Source organism: Formica exsecta, unplaced genomic scaffold (assembly GCF_003651465.1).
Source record: "Formica exsecta isolate Colony F162 unplaced genomic scaffold, ASM365146v1 scaffold400, whole genome shotgun sequence".
NCBI classification, from domain to species: domain Eukaryota; kingdom Metazoa; phylum Arthropoda; class Insecta; order Hymenoptera; family Formicidae; genus Formica; species Formica exsecta.
This window is the reverse complement of record NW_021851240.1, coordinates 123,539-140,955: the sequence shown is the minus strand read 5'-3', so window position 1 is coordinate 140,955 and position 17,417 is coordinate 123,539. Positions and strand designations below refer to the sequence as shown.

The 17,417-nt window shown below is 32.2% G+C and overlaps 2 protein-coding genes across 3 annotated transcripts in view; one reads left to right on the top strand and one right to left on the bottom strand.

Annotated features, from left to right (window-relative positions):
• The window catches only part of LOC115240058, a 9,494-nt gene extending 5,575 nt beyond the window's left edge, over nt 1–3,919 (bottom strand). The window contains exons 1-4 of the mRNA XM_029815024.1: nt 3,282–3,919; nt 752–910; nt 408–621; nt 7–202 (exon numbers count right to left, since the gene is read on the bottom strand). Of these exons, the coding sequence (XP_029670884.1) occupies nt 7–202; nt 408–621; nt 752–910; nt 3,282–3,893 (1,181 nt within the window). The 5' untranslated portion in view covers nt 3,894–3,919. The remainder of the gene's footprint in view (nt 1–6; nt 203–407; nt 622–751; nt 911–3,281) is intronic.
• LOC115240055 (NK-tumor recognition protein) overlaps nt 1–17,417 on the top strand; it is a 49,808-nt gene that overhangs the window by 21,502 nt on the left and 10,889 nt on the right. The gene's annotated exons all lie outside the window — the stretch shown is intronic.

The following is a 17,417-nucleotide window of genomic DNA, read 5'->3' as shown; positions in this document are numbered from 1 at the left end:
TCTTCCGTCATCCAAATATCGTACTCTGCTGCATTTCGATAGGGTACACGGATTCTCAAACTTGTGTCGACAATCTCATATAGTTTGCTTTGTATAGTGTATTCGTTAGAAATTTCTAAATTATCGATATGACCTTCCAAAACGATAGTTTGATTTCTTCCAAAATGTGATCCAACAGCATATCCACAAAGTAGCAAGTACACTATCGATAAATTAATATGCGACACTATATGTGAGAATTTAAACTTTCTCTAAATCGATTTTAGATAATCTATAGGATATTTCGTCCAAGTTAACTAAATGTCAAAGGCAACAAAGATATTTTAGGCGATCAAGTTAGAAACGTATTCTATAATCCGCAAGAGAATTGGATACAAAAAAGATCATCTAAAAAAATTTGTATTTACCTCTAGTTTTCCTTATTTTTCTGGCGTGAAATTGTATTTGTATTTGACCACTGCCGTGCGCGTTTAAACGTAAAATCGACGCAGGCTTCAAAATAATGAAAAAACGATTGGTATTGTTTACGAACGAAAGTAAATAATTTACAGTATTGTTGGTCGGATTCGAAACGCTTAATCGCTTCGTTACGGTGTGAGATAGTGGACAGCTAAATTTAATCTGCAATGATAATAACATAAGTATAACAGTCGCGATGCTTTAAGTTACATGTTTTATATGAGACTATACACATTTTATATATTTGGTACAAAGTAATATATATATTAAATTATGAATTGTATGTCTAAACCTTGGCGCAAGGCACATATGTTGGCAATATTTGGAAAAGATAAACGACTAGCATTAACATTTGCACTTGATTCGGATTAACTAGCTGCATCGGGGTAATTATAAACCCAAGACGTATCTTTCTCCAAGCAGTGATCAAACAAATAGCATTGTGCAACGCCTGTACATATGAAATTTTATGGAAAAATTACATAACATACAGAATATATACATACATAATATTATATATTGTAATTAAAGATTGATTAAAGATTGAAGATTGTTCATCAATTACACTATAATTGCAATGGGCAAAACCATGGGTATGTGTTTCGCACATCTTTAGGATAAAAATTCTATATATGATTACAGATTCATACATGCTGTTTTGATATTTGTCTCAAATATTTCATATTTAATATATATTTATTATATCATATCCAATTTTTTTAAATATAATATGATTTTATATTTTTTAAATAAAATTAACATCATAATAAACTTTAGCTAATTGAAATTAAATAATAAACATGCTGGAATTTTGGGACGGCTTGGAAATCGCTGACAAGGAAGGACCACCTGAGTGTAAATTTGCTTAGAAATTTCATTGGTCTTAGCTAACAAAGCCGCTTTCAAAATATAACATATTAAGTCCACAGGTCAATGTAACGTCTAATAATCGGGAAATAGGCCCGGGATCATTCGACTGAGGATACAATGTCCTCTCCTCTCAATGCAGTGCATCGAATACGTATGCCAAACGCTATTTAACGCTCGATGCACTGCATTGGATTAGAAAATGGACAGTGCCCTAGGAGAGGACATTGTGTGAAGCTCAATCGAATGATCCAGGGCCTATTTCCCGATTATTAGACGTTACGTTGACCTGTGGACTTAGCATGTTATATTTTGAAAGGTGCTTTATTAGTTAAGACTAATGAAATTGCTAAACAAATTTACACTCAGATGGACCTCCCTTGTGAGACGATGAGACTTGGCATGAGGAGTAAAGATGAAGATAATTATACAAAAAGAGGGCAACCTCATGTATAACCTTCACCTTGATATATGTTGTCATCATCCTGAGTGACCCCGATTTTGAAAAAAGTGGCGATCACGATCCATTCAAAAGTTATGAAACATTAATATAAGCATAAGCAGAAGCATAAATTTTAATTTTAAATCAGAAATCTGCTTCTGCTTATGCTTATATTAATAATGCTTCATAATTTTTGAATGGATCGTGACCGCCACTCTTTTCAAGATCAGGGTCACTCAGGGCGATGACCTTGACAACGTATGTATATCAAGGTCAAGGTCATACATGAGATTGTCCTCTTTCTGTATAATTACCAAGATGAATATTTTGAATATTTAATTTAAATTTATAAAAATAAAACAATAAATTTAAAATGTTCAATGAAGCTCAAATGATAAGTATCATTAATGATAATGAAAAAAGGAAGGTCAATTAGAGTTTGAACGCGGTATTTAAAGTGTAAAAACCGTTATATTTCTTTAAATAGGCATTAATAATATATTATAAAATATCAAACGCGCGTTTTGGCCTCCTTCTCAATGATGATAAGATAAAAAATAAAAAAAGCGCAAATACATAGAAAATCGTGAGGCGAAGCAATCGGCGATAGAAATAATAAGATAAGAATGCAACGTAACAAAATTATAAATCCTATCACAATGCGCTTACAATAATGCCAGATGGGCTGCAAATGATAACATATAATTAAAATCCTCGCAATAATCAAACTTATCACACACCAGCTCGACTCTTCCAAACGATTTGATGAGTCATTACCAAATAAAAGGAGGACGTCATCAAAATGTTGGCGATTCTGGCATTATTGTAAGCGCATTGTCATATGATTTATAATTTTGTTGCGTTGCGTTCTTATCTTATTATATGTACTACCGATTGTTTCGCCTCACGATGATTTTCTATGTATTTACGTTTTTTTGTTATCTTGTTATCATTGAGAAGCATCCGAAGTGGACCGAAACGTTTGATATTTTATAATATATTATTAATGCCTATTTAAAGAAATATAATACGGTTTTTATGCTTTAAGTATCGTGTAACAAATACGTTATATTACTTGTTACATTCCGTTTTATTATGGTAATGTTACAGTTATGTATCTGTGTTTGCTGGGTATAAAGCACACATTTTTTTAATAATATACCTACAATAAAAATAAATTTTTAAAACCATAGAGATGATGATAAATATTGCTTTCTTAGATAATCTGAGTAATATCTTATTGGAAGGTTTGAAAGAAACATTAATAATTTAGAAACTATAATTCAAAACAGAAGCATTTATGGATTTATAATCATATACAGAGTTTTTATCTTGAAAGTGTACTAAACCCATGGTTTTGCTCAATTTTTGTGATTTTTTACGAAATAATAAAATTAAATGAAATGTACAGAAAAAATTATAAATTATAATATTTAAAAAATTGTTTAATCTGATAATATAGTGTTGCTATCATCAAGCTCAAAGCTTTCATTATTGCTTAATGTTAGATTACCTCTTTTTTGTTCCGCGTACAAATATATAAATTGCCAAAATATTCGTCGATCAGAAAAGGACAGTAGGCTACGGTAACCGCGATTAGCACTAAGCTGTCCGACAAATCATGATGAAAATTTTGGATCATACGGTGCTCGGCTACATCCTGCTTCTCTCGCGGATTTAAAATTACACGGCGATCGGTCATCCAATCTCGCACACGCTGTTGCTCGTAATGATACTGCAGCCAAGACAGTAAAAACCTTTCTGCCGAACAACGGTTATCTGAAGTGAGTTTGCCACTCGGCAAATTTACGATATTCCATATGGCTCTCTCATGAAGTTCGTACTGTTTTGGCAAGCTGTAAAATATAAACACGATTAAAAATAATTGTAAATTACACATACAGACATGACGTAAAATAATGAACCTGGATATAGACGATACTATTGATTCCCGAATTATTGTGGACCTTCTTGAGGAACGTGCTGCGAAGGACGATAACGTGCGGAATTTAGGTTCGTGTATTCCACGGAGTACAAAACACTTATATGTTTGCAAAATCACGTCCAACCAATATTGTTTGTTTCGTGTTTCAAATAATTGTCGGGATAATCGTTCGCATTGCATCCCAGTACGATTCGTATCGGAAAATTTCCTTCTATGTGACTGTAATGTATTATAGTTAACTGCACAGATTTTTATATAAAAACATTTTTATGTAACTAAAATCTGTATATGTATTTTTTTAGTGGATTAAATTGTATAACTTTTAGAACTCGTAATGTATAGTTTAAAACTCACATTATTCTGTATGATGTCAATGCTAATTAAATAATCGTTGTAATTTAGGAGATATTGCGCTGAAACATGAATTAAATACGCTCCCCGAGATAGAAGAAAATCGAGCATTTTATCATATAATTGGAGGACATGATTTATTCTCTCGATGTCGTTTTCGGGTAATGGTTGTTTCAACCTTGGATAAGAAAGTACAGTATAATATATCTGAGAAAACACACATACATCGAATAAATTTATGTATTACTACATTACAATTCTCCCAGATAATTGTGAATATCTGATTCTGCGAGTGATTCGAGTACGTTGATAAATGACGGTATAATCGCGCTACTTTTCTGTTTAAAATTTCTCATGCCTGATTTTCTTTTTAAGCAGAAGTTTGAAAAAGTTGCCGTAATTCCATGAGGAATATTTGGATAAAAATGAAATTTTAATGGGCCCGAATACATCCATTCTTCCATAATTGTTATTATTTCCTGCATATATTTCTCGCAATTGCTGGTAAATAAGTATGAGAAAAACAAAATTTAAAAATCTTATTTATAAGCTTTCAGATAAATAACTTATCCTGATTATAATTCAGTTTGTTTTAATTTTTCACAATATATATATGTGAAAATGATCATTCTATTACTTATTTTACGAAATTTACCTATTTTGATTGTTGGTGGGATAATAAGGATGCAACAATCTTTCGGAGAACTTGCGCTTACTCGTATCGAAATCAATAGGAAACGCGGAATGTCTTTTACGAATCGATACTTCTTCATCATCATATTCTTCATCATCAGCCGCTACCCATTTTCCACTTATCTGCATATTCTTGTTATTTATTTGGGGGAGTCCTGTTTGTCTACATTCTCGATTTGTCGATGGCTATTTGGCAATCGGAAATGTAGGCAAACGGAGTCTCCCTATTTATTCTATCATTAATGTTTATCTTTTCATTTCCATATAATTTTGTATTTATTATTGTTTTAATGAAATCTTTGCTTCGATTATTAAAATGAAAAGTAACATTGGGTCTTGGCCTAAATAATTCACTTTGAATTTAAATATAACATAGAGCAAGCGTGTTTTTACTTATAAGAAAATACAAACCGTATAAAGCCATTTTCAATTCTAAAGAGCTAGAAATAAAACCGATATGATTTTTGAAGAATCCAATGTCTACTGTTACAAGTATGAAAAAAAAGAACCTTATATATAGGGGAAAGTAGGGTAAAACCGGGTACTTTTTTGAATTTGTTTTTCTACAAAAAATCAGAGAGTAAAAAAATTTTGCTGACCGTTAGTAGTCTTTAGTGGACCTTAAACTATGAGAAAATGAGGCTAGTCCCTGATAAAAAAGTATTTGATTACCAAGGATAACAAGATTTTTTGAAGAAGTCAAAATACCCAGTTTTGTCCTACCGGTAAAACCAGGTACTCATTTGAAAACATGTAAAACATCTTGCAATTACAAAATCTAAATTTATTTTAATCAAAATACAATACAAAGATATATTCTATTGCCAAAAATCACAAATAAAGGTATCCTCTTGTTCTATATTGCTGCTAACTTTCTTATTTAATTTTTTAATTTTAGAGGTCTCAAAAAGCTTTTTTTTAGTGGTTTCTTTTTCTGAATGGTAGTTTTTGTTTCCAACTGCTTTTTGTAGAAAGACAAAGTCAGGATAACAGTTCTTCCTTTTTTCATTACATGAGGTGTGTAGGTACCTCGTTTTGCCCCAACATGAAGAAAATAACAAACAGGGCGACTGTATATTCCGGCGTACAAAGTGATGTTCAAAACTAATGCGATATACTTTCTAATATACATATACAGAATGCAATGCTACATTTACTGAAGCAGATGCTCTGTGAAGAAAAAGTCCATAACGACTCGATTGTTGTCCCGATATCGATCTTTTTTGCCCCGAAAATTTTGAACTTCTCTCAAAAAAGAAATATCGTGTGCACGTGGGCGGTTCATCTCAAAACAATGATGGCATCAATCTACAACTAATAACACGAGTTAGCCAAAGATAATAGCACTTATCACGAAGAAACAGAGGTACCCGGTTTGACCCGTCTACCCGGTTTTACCCTACTTTCCCCTACATCAATTGTCGGGATTCTGTTTATTCTATAATCTAAGTAGAGATTATTTTATAAACACAAATCTGAATTCACCGAAACTGTATCGATTTTACTTCTCGATTTTACTGTGAAATATTCATTATGTAATAAACAAAAAAAGTTAGAAAATAAGAACGCACGCGTCTACGTGTACGAAATATTTCTTCATCGGTATAATCGTTCTCATCTGTTGTGTTATCCAATGGATACGAAATGTGCTCCTCCAGATACCTGACTGTCGTATCTATCTCATCAACGATGCATGATTTCATTGAATATATATATGTCGTTAACAAACTGTTGTCCGCTGTTGCATATACCGTTAAAAAGCACACAGCAAGTGCAAGATCGTCCGAAAATTCAATCGTTGAACGAAACGATATCGGTTGATCACTTTTGAATATTATTCTTGCTTCAAGTTCTACATACCTTTTTGTGCAACAAAAAACATTTTTTTAGATATATTTCCAAATAAAATATTTGGTTGATTAAGAAAACATTAATTTTTTGCAAAATGATAGATTTACAACACATATATACCTGTTGTAAATATATTATTTTGTAGAAAATTAATGCTTATATTAATTACACACATACGGGGGGGGGGGGCCCCAAAAGAAACCGGAATTTTTTTCTGGAAAGCGGGGCTCTTATAGTACAGATTTCCACCTTAGGTGATTGTTCTAGTGACCCATCTGCATCAATATACCAGCTGATGTTGTTATGGGAGGCTGCGTTCGGCTTCAGTGAATTTTTTTTGAAGACTCTTTTAATGCGTTTGCCTATTTTGTGATGGCTGATTTACACGAACAACGTGCGGCAGTGAAAGTTTGTTTCCTGTTGGGGAAAAACAATTGTTATGCTACAAACAGCTTACAAGAAAGCTGCTCTGAATAAAACACAAGTTTACAAACGGTTTTCCCGTTTTAAACGAGGCGAAATGTCAATTGACGATCATCGCCTCGTTCCGAGCGTTCTTCGACCAACCGAACTGCAGAAAACGTGGTAAGAATTCGTCAAGCCATCTTGGAAGACCGCTGTCGGACCATTGATGAACTTGTGGAGTTAACTAGAGTGTCGTGGAGTTTCTGTCAGCAAATTTTATCGGAAGATTTGGGCATGAAACGAGTCGAAGGGTGCCCGGAACGAGGTTGATCGTCAATCGATATTTCGCCTCGTTTAAAACGGGAAAACCATTCGTAAACTTGTCTTTTATTCAGAACAGCTTCCTTGTAAGCTGTTTGTAGCATAACAATTGTTTTTCCCCAACAGGAAACAAAATTTCACTGTCGCACGTTGTTCGTGTAAATCAGCCATCACGAAATAGGCAAACGCGTTGAAAGAGTCTTCAAAAAAAATTCGCTGAAGCCGAACGTAGACTCCCATAACAACGTCAGCTGGTATATTGATGCAGATGGGTCACTAGAACATTCACCTAGTGGGAGAAACCTATACTACAAGTGGCCCGCCTTCCAGAAAATAATTCCGGTTTCTTTTGGGTCCCCCCTCGTATACACATGTGTGTGTAATTAACATAACACAACTAGAGATTTAAAAAACCGAGTTTTTTTTTAAATGGGGGAAGAAACTAAGTAAAAAACTAGTATTTTTGAATAAAAAACTGTTTTTTGGTAATTTTGAAAGATAGTGCCAGTTTTCTTGAAACAAAAGATGATATGGGAATTAAATTAATTTTGTTTACTGGGTCAGTAACCAATTTCAATAGATGTGGCTGAACTGATTACTACTTCGTGTTTGTTTAATCAGTTGAGTTAGAATATTTCAAAACAGGTTAATTCTGATTTTTATAATTCAAATTTTGTCATGTTCTTTATTTTTAAAGTTTCATAAAAGTTAGAAGAAAACTCTCTCAAGCATAGTTAAACTGTTGTTATTTTTGTTATTTTGTGGATTAAAAGTGAGAATAACACAGGACATAGAATCTGATACTTAATTTTAGTAAATTTGATGCTCATTTTTGAAAACCGTACATCAAATGTTAATAAATAAGCATCAAAATTAGATTTTTGCTATAAATTTTTGAAAATGGATATTCTGAGTAATTAATGGGGTAAAAAAAGCCATTTTTGGGGGAGTAAAAAATAATTTTTTACCGAGTTTTTTACCCAAAGTTTCTGTTTTTTTAATATCCTTTTAATCTCTAAACACAACTCACTGTTGGGAGGAGATGATATTGCCATTTGGGAATTCGATGCGTAACAACTCATTTTTATAATCACTGCTGCATTGCGGCATCATCGAGAAGTTCGACCGTATAAACGTTGCGTTATCAAAGTGCCTTGCTCGGATTCTGAACTTTTCCTCTATCGCTGTACCAAGAGGAACAGGCGTGAAATATATCTCCGTCGGCTCGACGTCGATCGAACTGGCGGGAAATTCTCCGTCGAGACGTAATTTATTGAACACGCCGTTGTCGAGCTCACCGCGAACATATATCGGCGCCTCGATACTAAAGCTGCCCCGCTTCTTCGATTTGAACTCGAGAACAAAGAAGACGCTACCGCCAGAACATAAGATACAATCGATTGAATCAAATGTTCGTTTGATTTCCGCACCGCGAGACCACTCAATGGTAAACGGGCAATCCGCTTCGCTAAATTTCTCGATATTTATTGACACCATTATGTCCCTCGGCGTTATCCGATTCTCTATAGAAAATTCCTCGGATATCTAATGGTGAAAAATAAACATACAATTATTTGTACATGTAATAAAACATAGCATTTTCAGATGCTATGTAGTGTAAAAGTTGCAGAATAAAAATACTCCATCTACTTCTATATAAATATTTTACATAGATTTATATTTTTTTTTTCTCACTCTTTTCAAAATATTTAAGTAAATCAGATTTCAATTTAATATTTAGAAGAAAATTTTATAAGAAAGATGCTGAGAAAACATATACAGAGTGGCCCACCGAAAATGAAACAGACATGTTTTTTTGGCATTTAACCTTATTTGTTCGAAAAACGCTCGGACAGGTCAACTTTGTTTTCAAGAGAGATATATTAATTGGCTATTTTCGTTTACCTAACGTCAACTCCAAAAGAGGGGTTAATTTCATCTTAAAAATTTTAAATGGCAAGGGGTATCTAAAGGCATACCATTTGAAAGTCTGATAAATTAGCTTTATAATAGTATTTTAATTTTTAAATTCCGATCATTATTTCCTGAGTAAATGCACTCTAAAGATAGCATTTAATTAATTAGCACTTAGGTGTTAGCGTAGTAAATGTTGGAAATGTCCTCCACCAGCTTGCATACAATAATACAGATTCTGCTCAAAACGTTGTCGCACATTCTGGAGCATTTGTGGAGTAATTTGACGGTATTCATTGACGATACGTTAAATGCCAAAAAACATGACTGTTTCGTTTTCGGTGGGCCACTCTGTATATATTTATATGAAAGATTGATCTTATCTTCAAAAGATTCTTAATAAGTAAAATTTTATTATAATTTAATCTAAAAATTTTGCTATTATTAACAATATATTTTTGTAGAATAAATCAAATAATTGTTTTAAATTTTGAATTTGTGTTACATGATAAGTCAATTAGAATATTTTTAATTATCTACAGCCGAAATTTTATAAACATAGTCTAATTTGCCTATTTTTTTTTAAAGTTGGAAACTAAGGGTCTTCTTAATATGACAATTACTTGAAAAAAAAAATAAAACATTTATTTGAGATAAAAATTTCTTTTGAAAAAATGCTTTTTTCTGAAAAAATGTTGTCGCATCTTTCTATTTGATTTTTTTCGTATTTTATCAATATGTATATACTCTTACTTCGTTAGTTGCGGAGTTGAAATGAAATATAAGCTTGTTATAGAAAACGGCACCACTAGCAACGGTACAATCGATAAATATCGTGGGCAGAGAGAGCTTATCGGGCAACAACGTCATGGTAAAACCCGATAAATGTGCATAATGACTTTTGCGCGATTTTAGAAACTCCGATGGTCTGATGCTCTTCGAATTCAACGTCGATACTGGACCAAGCAGCTGATTTATTATTATCGGCAAATAGAAAGCGTAGCTAGCCAGATCGACTGGTTGAAAGTGTAAATAGAGACTTTGGCTTGCGCCCGGAACAATGGTTATCCCTTCCGTACCTTTTTATTTATAAAATACTTGAAAAATTGTAACAAAACAATATTTAATTCATTATTTAAAATTTTTTAATTAAAATTATTATGTTGTAAAAAAATATATGCTGTTAAAAATATCAAAGTAGTTATAAATTATAAAAATAAAAAAAGAAAGAGATTTTTTCTTGTTTTAAAGTCCTAAATTTATATTTCAAGTTTGGCCATTTAACCCGGGAACACCCTGTATATTCTATTACTTTAAAATATATTATGGAAATTATTTACCTATCTCTGAGTTTTTGTTGTTTGCCGTTAGAAATACGCGAAATTCAGGATATTCTTCTAGCGAAATTTGCAGTTTTAATGTTGTTGTGCCAATATTTGTGGCTGTTATCTGGTGAATCTGAACAGCATCGATACTGACGCGTTTTATATCTATTCGTTGCGGTATAATTTTCAATCGTGGGAATGATACTTCGCCATTTATCTTATACGCTAATCGTAGACATCCTTGAATCATGACGGCGATTGCGAAAGAAAAACGACAACAGACGTCGAGCGTAAGATGCACCTTAACAGTTATAAATTTTATTTGTCAATATGTTACGACATGTACATATGTACAGAGTGGCTAACTTTGTTCACTTGTCCGTTACCATAAAACTCTCTAGCTTCAATTTTTTTATATTGTTTAAAATAACAGAGATATTTTAAGTGGACAGACTTAGAGACCATCCTGTATATACATACATACATACGTACACATATATAAGATTTCCCAAAATTAGACCGACAAACTTCCGGTGGTTATAAAGGACACCAAAACAAACCAATTTTATCAATAAACCTGTGTCCGCAAATGAGCCGTTTTGGTACTAGAGGATCAAAGACTAACAAGGGCAAAAATCTTCAAAAAAAATTATTTTTTGAAAATTTTATTAATGTGGTTAAATAAAGTTGTTTTTACCATGAAACTTTTGTATAAAACATTTTTTGATATCTCGAATAATCTTCGAGATATATCGAGAGAAGCAAAAAGTCGCTCTACAGATGAGAGGTGATTTCACCTTTTAGAATCGTTTTTGGGTCGCAACTGAAAATTTCTAAATTTATCTATTTACTCCCCCCTTCCCTACATGTATGTAAAGTTTCATCAAAATCAAAGAATTTTCGAATTCGCGAAGTTCCCTTGTTAGTTTTTGATTCTCTAGTGCCAAAACGGCTCATTTGCGGACACGAGTTTATTGGCAAAATTGGCTTGTTTTAAGCCTATTGCACAATGCAAAGGTACAGGCAATAGAATAGAGGAACAGGAAATAGAAATACGGAATGGAAACTTATGAAAATACGCGCCCTAGCAAATAAACGCGTCCTAGCAAATAAACTGAATCACTGTGATTGGTCAGGAACAGGCAATAGAGAACAAAAATCCAACGCGTCGGAAATTCTGTTCCTATTGCCTATTCCATATTCCATTGTGCGTTGATATCTTAGAACATATATAAATGGAAGGGGAATGCCTATTGTTCTCGAAAGAAAAACATGTTTGATACCGTAAGTGAGAAAAAAGTATATTTGTCAAGCGACGCGGTAGCGTCCCGACGCCAAGTAATGTTATTTTCTAAAAAAAAAAAATTTTAAATATCTCTGAGACATTTTTAAGACATTTTAGATTACAAATGGGCAGCTGCGGGACCAACAGGTGATCATGGGAAGCATGGAGGGGGTAACGATGTCGCTTCTCTGATTATATAGGACTTTAGGTTACATTAGTCATATGTGTGTGTACACAAAAATATGTATACCTACAGACACAATACTTGTATGTGTCAGCAAATGGCGGCATGCGCACTTTCGAGTAGTTACTCACAAGAGAAAGGCAACTATGATTTTCTTTCTCACTTCCTTTTCGGACACTTCAGCCTGCTATTTCCCTTCCATTTATATATGTTCTAAGGTTGATACACAGTTTTTGGTAAGTTAAAATGCGGTTATTTCTGTTGTCTGTGTTATTCCCTGTTCCTATTGCCTGTATCTTTGCATTGTGCGATAGGCTTTAGTATCCTTTATATAACCACCTGAAGTTAGTCGATCTAATTCGGAGATGTCCTATATGTGTGTGTGTTTAAATTCACTAATATAGTAAAGAACATACTTCAAGAATTACAATACCGCGCGGCGATATTTTTCCTCGTAATGGATTAACATCGCAGCCACGTATCAACGATACGCTATCTACTTCATACGCCATCTCATTAAACTCGAAATTTTGGAGAACGGCGATCACTTTGGTCGGCAAATTGAGAGGTACCTCACCAAGATTCGTACTATCGTTTACGAATTCAACCCTCGGTACAAACCGTCGTATATTGAGCCTCAAAGACACATAAGTTCCGCTTTCGCATTTCATTATCGCTTGAGCGTGATTAGTTTTAGCATTATCGCACTCATAATGCGCATAAACGTGTAAAGTAGTGTTCCCGCGTACAGAGCCCGATCTCGGTTCTATGTAGAAACCAGAAGCCGCCGGTACTTCCCATCTGTAATCAATTTTGTAATTTACGTTTCATTTTAAATTTCATATTTAACAATATATCCAGAATTCAAATCGGAAGTAACATATAAGAACGTTACTTTTACATACGTGAATTCTTTAATTAATTTAGACTAATTATTCTCTTAGTAAAATGAGATATATTTATCACACATAGAAAAAAAAAGAGTACGTTTTTACCTAAAATATATATTTGCGCCTAATTTGTTTGTAATTCGAATAACAGAGGCCATTGGTCGGTAAATTTCTTCTTTTGACCATTCCTTTCCAAGTTCAATCTCTTTTTTGTCGATGTATAGCTGTTTGCGAACAACATCGGCAGTAATACTAAGCTCAAAGGAGTGATTATCGTTAATCACGTAATTAATGTATCCGTTAAACTTGCCAAGGTATCCATCTGCAAGGTACTCGACGAGACTTGTCGTCATCGAGTCTGGTTGCAAAATCATTAAATTACCTTCCGGAAAACGGATGCACTTGGTTGAAACACTCATTAATCGTATCATCACTGGAATATTGTTCGTATTTTTTACAACCAAGCGCCGATAGTTGAAGCTATTCGGTGCTACCTATCAATTACTCAGTGTCCGTGATTAAGATGATTTAATAAACATTTTGTTGGAACTGCCGCTCTTGTTCGATTACTTACCATGCCAAAAGCGAAGGTAAGCGGAAAAATGTGAACGTTATATATTTGTAAAGGCGATAAAGGTATCAATACAGCTGCCTTAATTGTGGAAATCGATTTCTTGTGCGAACATCTTTTTAAACACTCCACAAATTGATCAATTATTTTCGGATAATTCTTATAGAGTAGCTTCCACTTGGGCGAAGGAAGAAGGTGTTTTATGATCTCTTCATCATCATCTGCTTTTGTATGTGTGCATGTTGACAAATTTCTTTCGTCTTTAGCAAAAAAAGTCGACTTTTAAAACATTATATAATTCAAAATATTGCATATCGGTCAAATAATTAAACAAGGGCTTACTCAGAAGTTTATTCTTGGATTTAAAAATAATATTCACTGTACATTTAACGGAATAACTTCCAACTTTCATCCTTTTGAGGCATCTTTTTCTCGATGTAGTTAAATCGTAAGAATCCGCTATGACATTGAAGAACAGCTTGAACGAAGGTTGAACTACAAGAAATATTTTATTCAATCTTCTCTCTCATTTTTCTATACATATTTTAATAATGAAAATAAATTATATAAGATAGAACAAAATAAAAATATGTTTAAAATAGCAAATCTAATGATAGCAAACAATTTTTTGCGAAGTATCACTTCTCTGAAGATTTAATTAGCTTTATTGCATTATATGCGACGAAACTTGAATATTTGTTACATTTAAAATTTAATATCGAGAAAAATGTTGTAATAATTACTGCTTTCTTTGCCACGAACTTTAATAAGAATTTCAATAGACGTATTTGACTTAAGTTTCACCCGATTCGGACAACAGCATGCAGCTGCATTCGGTACACATTCCAGATATATCGGTGCAACAGTAGAAGGATTTGTCAAGCGAAGTACGCGTTGTGATAGTTGGCCGACTATTAAGTTACCAAAATACAGGCTATCAGGTTCGAGATGTAATTGTACCGTTTCCGCCTCGCCGTAAAGACAGAGCCGTATTATGTCGCCGGTTTCTGAATCATTTGATGCGCAGGATGTTGACAAAGAAAAAGTCTCCATCATCGATTCTTCTGTTAAAATATGTAAAATAAAACGATTAATTAAATAATTAATTATACATTACATGATTATATAATTAAAGGGATATTTAAATGCAAATAATTTATCATATATAAAAAAAATATGAGCTGTATTACTATATTTCTTTTTAAGTTGTTAGATACGGTCACTCACGTATATAAATTCTCTGTGACAAGGTATTATCCGTGGCAGAGTCCTTTACAGGGACTTCAATCCCTGTGAAACATTATTTAAAAAGTGTAATTCTAATATATATAATTACACATATTTTTCTTCTTTCTATTATATTATAAATGTATATATATATACAGATATTATGTATAAATGTGCGCATGTATATAACCTTTTATAATATAAAATATATAACATACTATCATAATTAAAAAATATATCAGATAGATATATGGAACATTCTTTATATAACTAGAAGATATACCAAAAATACAAATTTTAATAATATAAAATAAAGGAAATAAACGCACTGATATCATCTTCCAATTCTCTCTCTGTACAATGTACTCTAACTATTCTAATAAATGCCATAAAATCTTTATTTTTTCGATTTTGTCGACGTCCAAAGTCTTTTCGCTGTTTTTGCTCATATTTTTGTCTCCATTGCGATAACATGGTTATTGGCGAAAATCTATATTTATATGTATTAAATATTATTTTTATAATAAATGACACACATGTGTTATTCTCTTTTAAAAAACATTTGATTTTATATTTGTGACAATGCGATAACCGCACTCACTTGACTTCGAAGATGATACCTTGAAACGGATTCATTCGCCCTTCAAGCGGCCAAATCTCAAAGACACTGTAAATCGGATTGTGTTTGCGATCAATGTCCTGCAAAAAATAATATAAATATATTAATATGTAATATAAGCATATCTTTATGTATGAGTCAAGCGATTAAAAACATAAAGTAAGTAGCGGAGTATAAGATAATTTTATATCTGCCTTTTGATTTTGAATTTTCAAGATTTGTATGTCTTAAATATATAAATTTTTTAATTTATATTCTTAAAAGTTCTGAGATCCTCAGTTCTTTTTACATAATTGTATTTCTAAATTTTTGTTGTTCGAGTGCAAATGACTCGGAAATCGGGATTTTTGGCTTGCCGGACTTTCTTTTACCACTAATAATAAGCTATTAAGATTCAATTGTATGCACATTAATATTTTTTTGCATTAATATTTTTTTGATTTCGTGCGAGTTTATCACACGAAGAAATTCCTCATTTCTATTTAAACATTCTCTATAATCTCTATAATTTCTAGATGTGAAGAGGATGTGTTAGGAATTTTAATTAAAAAATCCGATAACTAGTTTACATCTAAGAGCCTTAAACATCGATTTTAATAATTTATAACTAATTGAAATTTTTAATTTATTTGAAGAAAAATTTGTGTTTCGTACCCGAATGCATTTCACTTCATTATCAACCTCGCCGAGAACAACATAACTGGAAATTCGAGACGAAAGATTTCGTAAGACAAAAGTATGGCATCTGCTGGTATTTTCTATCGTGGGTGGAAAATCGATAAGAGTAATATTTCCCGTTGTATTCGGATGATAAACTACTAATCCTGGTGTGATGACATGCACTTTTATGGGAACGCGTATATTTGGAGTAGATTTAATCCTAGGAAAATCCGTTCAAATCTTTCTTACAATGACGAACATTATATGACAACCATTGAGAATATCTTACCAAAATTCGCTGTAAAAGACGCCTTCGTTTACGCCCATTATTTCGATTTGAAGTTTTAATTCTTTTTGTGGTTTGATTCTTCCATGAAGAGGCTTTACTGTTATGTCCAAATCATTTTGCCCGAGATCAATCGAAAATCTGTTAATATTTATTTCCAAATTTATAGAATACGTTTGTTAGAAATTAATTTTTATTCAAAAGTCACGTTATTTTCAAAAAAAGTCTCTAAACTTATTCTACGATTAAATAAGCTGAAAAGACAAGAATATGCTCACACATAGATAGATATTGTGATTTGATTCTAACATAACTAATATAATTTGTTGACTCTAATGATAGTTGTATCAAGTATGCTCCTTAAAAAATTATCCGTATATATTACAGATAATAAAAATTATGGCGTTGTTCTCTTAAAGAATTATTATGTACATAACATAAATTATTGCTATAACCTACAATTAAGCCATTTTGTAACCAATAAATAAAAAGATTAATGTACATACAGTCTGAATTTTTGAGAAATAAATGAAATTGATTTTTCTGTTACGTAAAACCTATATACGTGTTAACTAATTAAACTTTTAACTAAAGCTTTCTTTGATGCTTATGTATATACAGGGTGAGTTTTTTAACTTGAAACTGTAAAATATCTCGGAAAGTAAGCTTTATCGAAAAAAATGTTTCAAACAAAAGTTGTAGGGTTTGGAGGGGGCCACATGATAAAAATATGGATTTGACCTTGAGTGACCTTTTCAAGGTGAGATCAATGTGATCGACGTTTTCTTGAAAACATATTCTTGTAGCTTATCTCGAGAGCTTTTCAAAACACTATAATAAAGTATATTTTCATTAAGTACTTTTTGAGTTATTTTATATCTTAATCTGACATATTTTGATATAAAAAATAAAATATCTCATAAAATATTTAGTTTTCGATAATCTTACCGTAATACATTTATGTACAGAATAATAAGACAAATCAATTGGTATAAAAAAAACAAATAATTGTTTAAAAAAATACATTGTAAATAATTACATACTTTTTCTTAAAAAAAATTTTTTTTTATACTAATTGATTTGTCTCATTATTCTGTACATAAAAATATTACGGTAAGATTA